Genomic DNA, 14,774 nt, shown 5'->3' on the forward strand with positions numbered 1-14,774 from the left:
GTGTGATGTATTTTTCTTGATGTTCCCTTCGCGTTCAGGAGAGAGCAACAAATACCTCGAAAAGGAAGTGTGATAAAGTTATAGCATCAGGGCTTTAAGTGGGAAGAAAAAAACTGCGGATGGGGGTCTCTCAAAGGGGAATGGCGATGTAATTAAGGGCGTGGCTTAAAATCACGTAAACTACAAATCTGTGCTTAGAATAGCGTGCCCCCTGACTGGTAATTTCCTGGTTCTTTGATTTGTTGCATCTAGATATATTTATAATGCAAGTAAAATTACACCTACAACAAGCCAAGACTATTGGCTTTGTCAATGGTTGTTAGTTGCATAAGATAAATAAGCAGCAACTAAGGCTTTGTTGTATAGAACATTGTAAATGCTTCAGTTCTAAAATTATGAGACTGTGAAAGAACATATACTGAGTCTCTTTAAATTGTTATATCAAAGGCAGTGTAGGGTGGCACTGCTGCAGAGTTAAGATGTATTTTTCAACCTGAGGGTGAGGGCAAAAATGGAGAGCCCGATAGGGACCCGTCTCAGCACCTGCTTTTCAGAACTGCCTGCCAGAGCACCGGCAGGACCCGGCCCACTTAAAGCCGTGGATAACAAACAGGCCAAAGCGGCACGGATGTCCTCCTAGGGGGTAATGCTATGGTGTGAAATTATACATTGCTCCCCCTTTAAAATGCCTGGAGATAACGAAGATTGGCAATTTAATACCTATTTCATGTACCATGAGCCAGAAAAGGCCAAATTTACAGTAACCAGTACATTTGATTTTAAAGTGAATAAATCTAATAACATCCTTTTGCGATGGGTTTCGGAGTAGCGTGCTACTCGCTGAAAAAGCACTTCAATACCTCATCAGGGGTAGCAAGCGCTATACAAATGCAAACCTTTTTACCTCTTCTACCCTTTCACTATCCTTCTCAATCCAAATAACTGATTTACATATCCACCACTCAAATTACTTTCATATTTCACTATATTATTCTACCACTAACACTTTACAGTTCCAGAGTAGCGTGCTACTCGCCGAAAAAAAAATCACTTCAACCCGCATCAGGGATAGCAAGCACTATATTAATGCAAACCCTGTTCCCTTCTCTATCCCCCCACTATCCTTCTCAATCCAAATAACTCACTAACATATCCATCACTCAAATTACTTTCATTTTTTCACTATTCTAATTCACCACTAATCCTTTACGGGTTCCGGAGTAGTGTGCATGATCTCTATGAAGGATAGCTCTTTCGTTTCTTGTCGTGAGTGAGTTCTGACCGGTTAGTCCTGGGAATAATTTTGGCTTGTTGCCAGTAATGCCTCACAAGTAAATATGTTAAAGAAACACACTGTATTATTTTTCAATCCCTTTTCGGACACAAATCTGTAGGAACATCTGTCCTCCTCCTATAGGCCTGGGTAGGAGTGCCCCAGTGAGATACTCATAATTTATCACACCTGTTAAAATAAAGCCTTCTGAGGCTCAGAATTTATAAGGTCCAATGAATTGCACCAGTTCTGCCTTTTTGGCAAAAAAACCCATGCAGTATTTGGTACTTACCACACCAAAATTCACTTGTCCTGGTAAATACCAGGGCAAGTTCCCCTGTTAAATTCCAGCAGGTTTGACCAGCCAAAATTCAATGGAGGGTGCAAACTTTAGAGCATGCAGCAATTATATGTCAGTACTTATAACTGCAGTCTCTACACAAACAAGAATTTTATGCAGGGATCGCGATTTTACAGGCCAGTTGTTACTGGCCACATAGTAGAAGCAATTCTAATCAAACATTATGTTAGGAAATGCTCTGACTTCTTATTTCTAATTTGTAATTCATTTCTGTTCTAAGCACATCAAGTCAATACACTGAAAAATGCATTTTTCACAATATTCGTATTTTTTACCATTAGTGCTCTTCGATTACATGGCTTGTTATGTCCACTGCTGTTCAAAGACTGAACACATATATCATTAGTTTTGCACTGAGAAACACCACATTTAATTTCAGATATGTTTTCCATTTACGTGTACAGTATTTGAGTGGACGTATATGTAAAGAATTAAATACCCCCAACTCTACATACTACAATATTGTAAGTCACCTGAGAGTTCAATGACCTTGTAAGGAAACGCTTAGGGCCTAATTATGACTTTTGGTGGAGCGGTGGCACGGCGGTGCCAATCGCCGCATCACTGCTCTGCCGAAGGTCGCTGCCACCCGCTAGATTACGCCAATTTTGTGGTCTGGCAGGCAGGTGGCCTGGCGGTCCCGCTGCAGTGCGTCTTTCAAAGGCAGTGGTACCTTCGAAAGAGGCACCACAATGGGAACGCCACATGGGGGTTCCTGCACGGAATGGACCCGAAAGTCCATGCCGTGCAGGAACCTGGGTGCATGCACACATGGGGGCACATGTTGTGCCCCCTGGCATGCATCCCCAGGCTGAGGGTGCAGAGGGCGCCCTGTAGGGCCCCCTTTGTTTCAGCACCTCCAGCCTTTTCATGGAGGAAAGACCTCCATGAAACCGCTGGCTGTCCTGAAACTTGCAATCTGCATGGCGGTGCCGCAGCCGCACCATCCTGCATATTACATAGCCCCTGACTGCTGCGCCACCGCCAGGGAATGGTGGTTCCCTGGCGGAACCGGCTGTCAAATTACAGTCCGACCGCCCAATTCGTATTAGGGCAGTTGGACCACTGGTGTGGCGGTGTCTGGAGCGCCAGAGCCTCGCCACCACAGGCCTGTTGGTCCTCGGAATGCCAGACTCGTTATTATGCCCTATATGTTTGAAAAATTGCTTTCTGGCTTGCAATATGCAGGTTTTTTTTAATCCCATATATTATAACTTTTTGCATGGTGCAAAAGGGAAATGGTAATTCTGGGGTGCTGGGTGTACAGCCGACATTAGAGAAGTTGAACAGAAGTAGTTTGATTTTGTCCAGCTGTGAGACGTGTCCTCTTGTCCATTATTCCTCAGTTGCTATCTTCTTCCTTCCAGGCTCTCAGTTGATTGACAGCATGAAGTGTCCTGGGTTGTGGATCGTCTGATATTGTCCTCAGACTAAGGTTCAGAGCATTCCAGTGCTTGGGTTCCTTTATTACTGTGTTTTCATCTTAAGAGCCATTGTGACTGTATCAAGTTAGAGGTGAATGATCAAAGAGGTCTGGTTGATGGACAGTTGGATGTTAGTTTCTGTAACAAACCCTGGCCATTGCTTTATTAAGCCTTGCTTAGGGTAAATAGACTATTGAATGTAATTCCTATTTCCCCGGAAGCCAGTGGAGTGATTTCAAGGCATGTCACGTTTTTGTAGGCTTAGGCACCCAAGCTTAGGCAACCTGGAATAAATGATGTTCCTGATATTACGTGTCTGATTAGCTGCAATCTGGCATGGTTGGAGGCAGAGTTGGAGGCTTTTCTGAAGCATAAAAGCTGCATTTTGATGCCCTTTAAGACCGCATTGATCGGAGATTAAAAGTGGGATCTGAGTAATACTTAAACTCCATTTGAGAAATGACTCGTCACAAAGCGAGATGACAAGTACATTCTCTCTGACATATAAATTGCTGTGAAGGCAGAAAAGGGCTTTCCATTCACCAGCACAAACTCAGTGGGAAACTGAATTAGGGCGAAAAATGACAAGTAGGGAGTGGCGAGACATCTACACCAGAGCACGGATCTCAGCAACCAGTAGTTCAGGCCAGGACACGCTTCTCAGGATGGCACACTAATGGTATTACACACTAGTACATATACATAAATGGCGCCCAGCCACACCCCCACCACAAGCAGGAGGAACAGTAGAGGAACAGGGACATTAATACATATCATGTGCAGCTGCCCCAGGGTAACTCATTTCTGGGAGGATGTGCTCAAGAGCATCAACACTATATTCGACATTGAAATACCATGATTCCCAGTATAGGCTGTATGCTAACCTGCTAACATACCCACTAGGATCCGCAAAGGGTGAAGCCATGACTATGGCTCTGTGTTCCCCCAGACAAGTACTAACAACGCACTGGGTACAGAGAGAGCACCAGATTATGGGAAGTGGCATCAACTATTCTGGGGCATGTTGGGGATGGAGAAACTTACAGCAGACCTGGAACACCGGAAAGTTTCTTTCCAAAAGACAAGGAGGGCGTGCATTGAGTTCTCTCCCTGGAATATCGAGAGTTGACTTGTCGCAGATTCCTGAAAATATCACACCTGACGGTTGCACCACAATGTTACTAGAGCAGGCCTCTTCTCTGGTATTTCGTCGGCCCAGTCTAAGGTATAGTTCCGTGTCAGACCTCACTTTTTGTAATTCTAGAAGACGTGGATCTAGTGGGGAGGGCGGTTGGGTTGGTGGCTGGAAGGAGGTTCATTGGGGGCTTGTATGTTCATTGGTGCCTTATTACAAAATGTGTTTTGAGGTTGCTCATCTCATCTTGCCGTACTGAACTATTTATCTGTGTGGTGCAACAAGCAACTTGAGCCGTAACTGCTAATTTCTTTTATATATACGAAAACACAATAAAACATATTTAAATCTAAAAGTGGGATCTGCTTTGAAGATGACACCCAGAATTCTTCACTTGTTCCTCTGTAGACTCCAAGGTTTTCCTCAGTCAGTGTTGTGGCCCTGGGATATGATGGTATCACTTTAGACGAGAACACACTAGCCAGAATCATGTTGAAATGTCCCTCTTGCCACTCTTTTCAAATACTGTGTTTTGGAATCATCCACTGCTATCTCCCTATGTACCCCTTGGACCTAACCTCTGTGTAGTTAAATTATGTTAGGTCTCCTGGGCCAACCCATGTACCTCATTATTGCTGGCTGTCGCTGACCCTGTAAGCATACAGCATGTATGAAGCTTGTTTTTTAAAGTTCCTTCGCCATCATCTGTTTCTAATTTTATGCAGGCGCTGGGTGCTCCGAATGAGGATTCCTGGCCAGGGGTTTCATCGCTTCCTAACTACAGAGCAGGTAGGACTCCAACCCAGGGTGGACTCTAATTCACTCCCGGCGCTCTCTGGTACATTATTAGACTGTTCGCGCATCATGATTGGCATACAGCTTATCCAGCCGTTTTATAGGTGTGCCTGTCATATGGAATTCTACACCTAGTGCACTTTCTGCCTGTCGCTCCCCCTGATGTTGACAGGTCTGTCTCTGTCCATACTTCCACATATGGCTGCTTCAGTGAGTCCCTTGCTGGACGTTGTTCAGGCCGTCAGGGGGTCAGGCACTCAAAGATAACGTTGGAATATTTAAAATAACACTTCCAGGTTTGGTGCCTGATGGCCAGTTTACTTCCAGTGAACTTCCCGCCTCTCCTTCATTTCACTTCCTGTGCTCAGACTCTAATAACTAGTGGTATCTGAGTGGCTTCTGCTTTGCCTTCTGGTCTCATCTCCAAGTGAAGAAACGGATGGAATGAATCTGATTGGTGGCACCCCTAATTATATGCACTGAAGGATTGTTACTACTAGAACAGTGGAAATACTTCCACAAGGGTCACACTGGCCTATAGGGTAATCTAGTAAGCAGAGGAGTGGGAGACCCAATAGACTCTTGGAGGCTTGGGTTATTAGTGTAGCAGTGGGTAAGCGCGCCTACAAAGGATTTTTTTCTTTACTTGGTCTAATGTTTTAAAGCAGACATCAGTCGTAAGCCCTGAACAGTAGCTTGCATCTAGTTATATAAGAAGCTGAATTTACTTGTTTCACAATGAGCAAATCTGCCAGAAATTATTTCTACATGGGTGTATGCTTTTTGAAACACAAATTTATGTTGAAAACATATTGAAGGGTACAAACGTTGTTACTTATATGAATATACATCAGCACATAATGACTGAGATAAAAAAATTATTTGTTATAATGTGCATCTCACTATCGCTGATTTGGACACCTATTCCAAACAACAATATATATAAAAGGAAATTGTGGCTGATTGTGAAATATGGCAGTGCCCAAGGGCTGGCCTGATAGATCCAGGGCTCGAGTCTGGGTACCACGCGGGTGGACGGCATCCCCCCACTTATTTTAAGGGGTCTTACTGGGTGGACACCGTCCCCCCCTGTGCAAAAGCTGTGCTGAGCTGGCGCTAGCGCTGTCTACGGCTCCGGGTCATGTGCTGAGCCGACAGTTCCCAAAGACAGTATAATTAAGGCCCCAGGCAGGGCGCCTCCACTCCAGCAAGTGAGCCATTACCGACACAGGCACCCCCCTGGCAAGCCCATTCAGTGATACGTCATGGCTGGAGTCAGGTTACAAAAGCACAAACAGCCCCTCCAAAAGCTCCTCGAGTGCGATTCCAAGCCTCGCCCCGCCTCTCTCGCGCTCCTCCTCTTCGGGGTAAACTGTCTGGTTAGCAAGCTCAGTGGGTAAAAGCAACTGCATTAGACATCAGTGTATGCCTTGCAAGGCTCATGTTTTTTTTTCTCACTTTTCCGCCATCTAGTTTTACCCGAGTGCACTGGGCAAAAGTTGGGCTATTGCAAACTTTGTCTACTAAGTAAGACTATTCTCGATTACGGACATTCTTAGTAGGTCATTGCGTCACTTTCAGATGAGCTGTGTAGAATGATATATGAAAGGTTTCTGCAATATTATGTACTCGTTGCCGTTTTGTAAATTATTATTATTTATTTTTAACTGAATTTTGAACTGGTTGGGGTTTGCACAGGCGGAATGCGACACGCCAGCGAGGCCACAAGCCCCCTTCACACAAAAGATAGCCCCCTCCAAGCAAGAGCGTCCCCCCACTTCTAGTTTTTAGGTCTCGGCAACGAGAACTATTGTCGCCGAGTAAGCTCGCAAGGGAGTACAGAGCGGTGCACGAGCCGACCAGGGTCTGTGGGCGCGCACACACAAAGGCAGGCAGGCAGGCACACACCAGACACACACAGACAGACACACGCACACACACACACACACCCTCCCTCTCTGCCCACTCCCTCTCTGCCACCCCCCTCTACCCCCACTCACCGGGCTCTTTCCCTCTGCAGCGGGTCAGTCACGGCAGCAGGCAGGCACGGTGTCTTCTCCGGCGATCTTCAGCTGATGTGCACGCTCACGCTGCGTCTCCTGCGCGCCCACCACGGTGTTTCGCGCCCGTTGATCCTCCGCTTGTGATTACTACTCCTTCTAACCCGGATTCTAAATTACTATTTCTTGGTTCTCTAACTCCACTCTGTTGATTCGTAACAAACTGATATTCAGCACATTTCACAGTCTCGCTTTTGCTTCTCATAAATACAATAAGATTATTTTAAGCAATGTCTACCCTTCTTTTGGTTCTGTGCCTATTATGCTTCGGACTATAGAGTTTTAGAAAGTGTGGTGGAAGATTCCATGATATCAGTGGTGTGCACAGTGCAGAGTGAGTGTGCAGAGTGCAGAGTAGTGAGTGCAGAGTAGTGAGTGCAGAGTAGTGAGTGCAGAGTAGTGAGTGCAGAGTAGTGAGTGCAGAGTGTGAGTGCAGAGTAGTGAGTGCAGAGTAGTGAGTGCAGAGTGTGAGTGCAGAGTGTGAGTGCAGAGTGTGAGTGCAGAGTGTGAGTGCAGAGAGAGTGTGCAGAGTAGTGAGTGCAGAGTGAGTGTGCAGAGTAGTGAGTGCAGAGGAGTGAGTGCAGAGGAGTGAGTGCAGAGGAGTGAGTGCGCAGAGTAGTGAGTGCGCAGAGTAGTGAGTGCGCAGAGTAGTGAGTGTGCAGAGTAGTGAGTGCAGAGTAGTGAGTGCAGAGTAGTGAGTGCTGAGTAGTGAGTGCTGAGTAGTGAGTAGTGAGTGCAGAGTAGTGAGTAGTGAGTGCAGAGTAGTGAGTAGTGAGTGCAGAGTAGTGAGTGCAGAGTAGTGAGTGCGCAGAGTAGTGAGTGCAAAGAGTAGTGAGTGCAGAGTAGTGAGTGCAGAGTAGTGAGTGCAGAGTAGTGAGTGCAGAGTAGTGAGTGCAGAGTAGTGAGTAGTGAGTAGTGAGTGCAGAGTAGTGAGTAGTGAGTGCAGAGTAGTGAGTAGTGAGTGCAGAGTAGTGAGTAGTGAGTGCAGAGTAGTGAGTGCAGAGTGCAGAGTAGTGAGTAGTGAGTGCAGAGTAGTGAGTAGTGAGTGCAGAGTAGTGAGTGCAGAGTAGTGAGTAGTGAGTGCAGAGTAGTGAGTAGTGAGTGCAGAGTAGTGAGTAGTGAGTGCAGAGTAGTGAGTAGTGAGTGCAGAGTAGTGAGTGCAGAGTAGTGAGTGCAGAGTGCAGAGTAGTGAGTGCAGAGTAGTGAGTGCAGAATGCAGAGTAGTGAGTGCAGAGTAGTGAGTAGTGAGTGCAGAGTAGTGAGTAGTGAGTGCAGAGTAGTGAGTGCAGAGTAGTGAGTGCAGAGTAGTGAGTGCAGAGTAGTGAGTGCAGAGTAGTGAGTAGTGAGTGCAGAGTAGTGAGTGCAGAGTGCAGAGTAGTGAGTAGTGAGTGCAGAGTAGTGAGTAGTGAGTGCAGAGTAGTGAGTAGTGAGTGCAGAGTAGTGAGTAGTGAGTGCAGAGTAGTGAATGCAGAGTAGTGAGTAGTGAGTGCAGAGTAGTGAGTGCAGAGTGCAGAGTAGTGAGTGCAGAGTAGTGAGTGCAGAGTAGTGAGTAGTGAGTGCAGAGTAGTGAGTGCAGAGTAGTGAGTGCAGAGTGCAGAGTAGTGAGTGCAGAGTAGTGAGTAGTGAGTGCAGAGTAGTGAGTAGTGAGTGCAGAGTAGTGAGTAGTGAGTGCAGAGTAGTGAGTGCAGAGTAGTGAGTAGTGAGTGCAGAGTGCAGAGTAGTGAGTGCAGAGTAGTGAGTAGTGAGTGCAGAGTAGTGAATAGTGAGTGCAGAGTAGTGAGTGCAGAGTGCAGAGTAGTGAGTGCAGAGTAGTGAGTGCAGAGTAGTGAGTGCAGAGTAGTGAGTGCAGAGTAGTGAGTGCAGAGTGCAGAGTAGTGAGTGCAGAGTGCAGAGTAGTGAGTGCAGAGTAGTGAGTGCAGAGTAGTGAGTGCAGAGTGCAGAGTAGTGAGTGCAGAGTAGTGAGTAGTGAGTACAGAGTAGTGAGTAGTGAGTGCAGATTAGTGAGTAGTGAGTGCAGAGTAGTGAATGCAGAGTAGTGAGTAGTGAGTGCAGAGTAGTGAGTGCAGAGTAGTGAGTGCAGAGTAGTGAGTGCAGAGTAGTGAGTAGTGAGTGCAGAGTAGTGAGTAGTGAGTGCAGAGTAGTGAGTGCAGAGTAATGAGTGCAGAGTAGTGAGTAGTGAGTGCAGAGTAGTGAGTAGTGAGTGCAGAGTAGTGAGTAGTGAGTGCAGAGTAGTGAGTAGTGAGTGCAGAGTGCAGAGTAGTGAGTGCAGAGTGCAGAGTAGTGAGTGCAGAGTAGTGAGTGCAGAGTGCAGAGTAGTGAGTGCAGAGTAGTGAGTGCAGAGTAGTGAGTGCAGAGTAGTGAGTGCAGAGTAGTGAGTGCAGAGTGCAGAGTGCAGAGTAGTGAGTGCAGAGTGCAGAGTAGTGAGTGCAGAGTAGTGAGTGCAGAGTAGTGAGTGCAGAGTAGTGAGTGCAGAGTAGTGAGTGCAGAGTAGTGAGTAGTGAGTGCAGAGTAGTGAGTAGTGAGTGCAGAGTAGTGAGTGCAGAGTAGTGAGTGCAGAGTAGTGAGTGCAGAGTGCAGAGTAGTGAGTGCAGAGTAGTGAGTAGTGAGTGCAGAGTAGTGAGTAGTGAGTGCAGATTAGTGAGTAGTGAGTGCAGAGTAGTGAGTGCAGAGTAGTGAGTGCAGAGTAGTGAGTGCAGAGTGCAGAGTAGTGAGTGCAGAGTAGTGAGTGCAGAGTAGTGAGTGCAGAGTAGTGAGTGCTGAGTAGTGAGTAGTGAGTGCAGAGTAGTGAGTAGTGAGTGCAGAGTAGTGAGTGCAGAGTAGTGAGTAGTGAGTGCAGAGTAGTGAGTAGTGAGTGCAGAGTAGTGAGTTCAGAGTAGTGAGTGCAGAGTGCAGAGTAGTGAGTGCAGAGTAGTGAGTGCAGAGTGCAGAGTAGTGAGTGCAGAGTAGTGAGTGCAGAGTAGTGAGCGCAGAGTAGTGAGTGCAGAGTAGTGAGTGCAGAGTAGTGAGTGCAGAGTAGTGAGTAGTGAGTGCTGAGTAGTGAGTAGTGAGTGCAGAGTAGTGAGTAGTGAGTGCAGAGTAGTGAGTAGTGAGTGCAGAGTAGTGAGTGCAGAGTAGTGAGTGCGCAGAGTAGTGAGTGCAGAGTAGTGAGTGCAGAGTAGTGAGTGCAGAGTAGTGAGTGCAGAGTAGTGAGTGCAGAGTAGTGAGTGCAGAGTGCAGAGTAGTGAGTGCAGAGTGCAGAGTAGTGAGTGCAGAGTAGTGAGTGCAGAGTAGTGAGTGCAGAGTATGAGTGCAGAGTAGTGAGTGCAGAGTAGTGAGTGCAGAGTGCAGAGTAGTGAGTGCAGAGTAGTGAGTGCAGAGTAGTGAGTGCAGAGTAGTGAGTGCAGAGTAGTGAGTGCAGAGTGCATTGCAGGGCAGGGGAGTGCAGTGCAGGTGAGTGCAGTGCAGGTGAGTGCAGTGCAGGTGAGTGCAGTGCAGTGCAGGTGAGTGCAGTGCAGGTGAGTGCAGTGCAGGTGAGTGCAGTGGAGTGCAGTGCAGGCGAGTGCAGTGCAGTGCAGGGCAGTGCAGTGCAGTGCAGGGCAGTGCAGTGCAGTGCAGGTGAGTGCAGGTGAGTGCAGTGCAGGTGAGTGCAGTGCAGTGCAGTGCAGTGCAGTGGAGTGCAGGCGAGTGCAGTGGAGTGCAGGCGAATGCAGTGCAGGCGAGTGCAGTGCAGTGCAGGTGAGTGCAGTGCAGGTGAGTGCAGTGCAGTGCAGTGCAGGTGAGTGCAGTGCAGTGCAGGTGAGTGCAGTGCAGTGGAGTGCAGTGCAGTGGAGTGCAGTGCAGTGCAGGTGAGTGCAGTGCAGGTGAGTGCAGTGCAGGTGAGTGCAGTGCAGTGCAGGTGAGTGCAGTGCAGGTGAGTGCAGTGCAGGTGAGTGCAGTGCAGGTGAGTGCAGTGCAGTGCAGGTGAGTGCAGTGCAGTGCAGTGCAGGTGAGTGCAGTGCAGGTGAGTGCAGTGCAGGTGAGTGCAGTGCAGGTGAGTGCAGTGCAGGTGTGTGCAGTGCAGGTATGTGCAGTGCAGGTGAGTGCAGTGCAGGTGAGTGCAGTGCACTGCAGGTGAGTGCAGGTGAGTGCAGTGCAGGTGAGTGCAGTGCAGGTGAGTGCAGTGCAGGTGAGTGCAGTGCAGGTGAGTGCAGTGCAGTGCAGGTGAGTGCAGTGCAGGTGAGTGCAGTGCAGGTGAGTGCAGTGCAGGTGAGTGTAGTGCATGTGAGTGCAGTGCAGGTGAGTGCAGTGCAGGTGAGTGCAGTGCAGTGCAGGTGAGTGCAGTGCAGGTGAGTGCAGTGCAGATGAGTGCAGATGAGTGCAGTGCAGTGCAGGTGAGTGCAGTGCAGTGCAGTGCAGGTGAGTGCAGTGCAGGTGAGTGCAGTGCAGTGCAGGTGAGTGCAGTACAGTGCAGGTGAGTGCAGTGCAGGTGAGTGCAGTGCAGTGCAGGTGAGTGCAGTACAGGTGAGTGCAGTGCAGTGCAGGTGAGTGCAGTGCAGTGGAGTACAGGTGAGTGCAGTGCAGGCGAGTGCAGTGCAGGTGAGTGCAGTGCAGTGCAGGTGAGTGCAGGTGAGTGCAGTGCAGTGCAGGTGAGTGCAGTGCAGTGGAGTGCAGGTGAGTGCAGTGCAGGTGAGTGCAGTGCAGGTGAGTGCAGTGCAGTGCAGGTGAGTGCAGTGCAGGTGAGTGCAGTGCGTGCAGTGCAGGTGAGTGCAGTGCAGGTGAGTGCAGTGCAGTGCAGGTGAGTGCAGTGCAGGTGAGTGCAGTGCAGGTGAGTGCAGTGCAGGTGAGTGCAGTGCAGTGCAGGTGAGTGCAGTGCAGGTGAGTGCAGTGCAGTGCAGTGCAGGTGAGTGCAGTGCAGTGCAGGTGAGTGCAGTGCAGGCGAGTGCAGTGCGTGCAGTGCAGGTGAGTGCAGTGCAGTGCAGGTGAGTGCAGTGCAGTGCAGGTGAGTGCAGTGCAGGTGAGTGCAGTGCAGGTGAGTGAAGTGCAGGTGAGTGCAGTGCAGGTCAGTGCAGTGCAGGTCAGTGCAGTGCAGTGCAGGTGAGTGCAGTGCAGTGCAGGTGAGTGCAGTGCATGTGAGTGCAGTGCAGTGCAGGTGAGTGCAGTGCAGGTGAGTGCAGTGCAGGTGAGTGCAGTGCAGTGCATGTGAGTGCAGTGCAGGTAAGTGCAGTGCGGGTGAGTGCAGTGCAGGTGAGTGCAGTGCAGTGCAGGTGAGTGCAGTGCAGTGCAGGTGAGTGCAGTGCAGGTGAGTGCAGTGCAGGTGAGTGCAGTGCAGTGCAGGTGAGTGCAGTGCAGGTGAGTGCAGTGCAGTGCAGGTGAGTGCAGTGCAGGTGAGTGCAGGTGAGTGCAGTGCAGGTGAGTGCAGGTGAGTGCAGTGCAGTGCAGGTGAGTGCAGTGCAGGTGAGTGCAGTGCAGTGCAGGTGAGTGCAGTGCAGGTGAGTGCAGTGCAGTGCAGGTGAGTGCAGTGCAGGTGAGTGCAGTGCAGGTGAGTGCAGTGCAGTGCAGTGCAGTGCAGGTGAGTGCAGTGCAGTGCAGGTGAGTGCAGTGCAGTGCAGGTGAGTGCAGTGCAGGTGAGTGCAGTTGAGTGCAGTGCAGTGCAGGTGAATGCAGTTGAGTGCAGTGCAGTGCAGGTGAGTGCAGTTGAGTGCAGTGCAGGTGAGTGCAGTGCAGTGCTGGTGAGTGCAGTTGAGTGCAGTGCAGGTGAGTGCAGTTGAGTGCAGAGTGGTGTGTATTGACAATGTAAATGACAATGCCATTTATTTATGATTTAAAGAAAAAAAAATGTCATGAGCAATGCCAATAGCTCTACCTTTAATGATGCCGAGACCATTGCATTGTAAATGCTTGTTTTACCTTTCGTGACGTCACTTCCGGGCGTGCCGTCACTTCACGTATTTGTGCGTCCCCCCACTTCTAGGTTTTTTTACCTTCCGTGATGTCACTTCCTTTCGTGACATCACTTCCGTCTCTGAGCGTCCCTCCACTTCTTTATTTAGGACTTGTGCCCTGGATAGATCAGTGTGTGGGACAGATTTTTGGAGGTTTAGGGGCATGTTTTATGATCTGGTGGGAAAGCATCTGGTGGGAAGGTATTTCTGTTGATCTCCCTTATATTATCACAATCATTGCATGTAAGAAGCAGTCCCCATACCCAGTGCTTAATTTGCAAAACAATAAGTGTCAGGGCTCTCGTCACGAGGCCAATGCACCTTGTACCACACATTGCCCATATGTCACCAATGATAGTAACATCACAAATACCAACATTCACACTCCTGCAAGTGTGTCAGTTCGGACTATTTCAGGCCCCAAAGCTATAAGAGTGGCTTGGAGGCATGGAATAGTAATTTTTAATTGTATATTCAGTTAATAATTAACTGTTGGTGTGGCCATCTCTAAATTAGCCTTACAACACCACCTTGTGGCAGACTGCCACAGGCCCCATGCTTACAATTACGCGCCAGTGCTGAGCTATGGAAACCATAGGCTCAAATTTAGTACTGCCCACACCATACCTTTGCAAAACACTTGTACAACATGACTTTACAAGTTCAAAACGGCTCTGCTAGCAAATGTGGGCCTCTTTTGAGCTATCCAATTCGCTAATGTGGACTTTCATTTTGGTGCCTGGGCCTATTTTCTTTCTTAGTCCGAGTTTGACTTCCACATTATTGGAAATGCATTTGTGTGGTGTCCTGTGTAAGTTAAGTTAAGTGAAACGCTGCTGTCCATCCATCCATCAGTCCGCCTGTCTGCGTGTCCATATGCATCAGTTCTCCCTCACTCCTTCTCTCTGGTGTTTTCCTTTTCTTCCTCTCCTCTTCCTCTCCTGTGTTCTGGTGCCAACCCTTGCTCTCTCTTTCTCACTGCCCCTTCCTCTCTGTCTGTCTGTCTCTGTCAGTCTTTCTCTGTATGCCTTCACCTCTACCCTGGTCCAGCTATCTAATTCCTCGTATTTCTTTCAATTATCTACACATGTCTGCCTGTGTCTGTCTGCCTCTATCCTTGCCTGACGGGATGCCATACATGGACAACATAACAACTCAATAAAATACCCACAATACAACTCTCTCTTGAGCTGTATATTTCTGTTTCTTTTTTGTTCCCTGACAGCGTCTCTCTGCCGGTCTGCCTCGCCCTCCTGTATGTCATCTCTTTGTTAGCTTGTCCCTTTCACTGTTTACCTGTCTGTCTGTCTGTCTGCAATCCCTCCTATGCCTATGTCTGCTCAGATGTGTCTCTGTCTGGTGGTATGCCTGCAACCAGTCCTGTCTCTCTGTGCCTTTGTAGTTTACCTTACATCTTGATTCATTTGTTCTTTTTGGTTATGTTCTGTTTAGCTGTGTGCAGTTGTGCATAGTTCTAATGCTACTAGCATTAGGAAAGTTGGTTTATCTTTAACACGGTTGCCTTCTCTCGGTTGTGTATTCGTGCCATGGTTAGTTAGATGTTGTTATTGTTGCGTTAGGTTTATTTGTGCAGCGCTTGCTCCCAGGAGCAGACGCCCAGGCCGAGAGGGCACTCATTCCCAGACAGCTCCGGAATGAAAGATGCCCATTATTGGTGGTGCCCGCCATAAATCCAGCTGGATTTCTATGTCTTCTGACACCCTGGGAAAAGGGTGGAGAAGGGAAAGAGGGCGAGGGAGAGGTTTACAGGTTTAGTAGAGCATGGTAACAGCCCCTCAAAGAAAGGGGCGTCGCCCCGTGACCCC

General features: G+C 48.5%; 1 protein-coding gene across 1 annotated transcript in view; it reads left to right on the plus strand.

Annotated features, from left to right (window-relative positions):
- CDK15 (cyclin dependent kinase 15) overlaps positions 1-14,774 on the plus strand; it is a 448,471-nt gene that overhangs the window by 225,255 nt on the left and 208,442 nt on the right. Inside the window, exon 10 of the mRNA XM_078680225.1 lies at positions 4,919-4,982. Coding sequence (XP_078536351.1) covers positions 4,919-4,982 — 64 coding nt within the window. The remainder of the gene's footprint in view (positions 1-4,918; positions 4,983-14,774) is intronic.

This window comes from Lissotriton helveticus, chromosome 3_1 (genome assembly GCF_964261635.1).
Source record: "Lissotriton helveticus chromosome 3_1, aLisHel1.1, whole genome shotgun sequence".
NCBI lineage: Eukaryota > Metazoa > Chordata > Amphibia > Caudata > Salamandridae > Lissotriton > Lissotriton helveticus.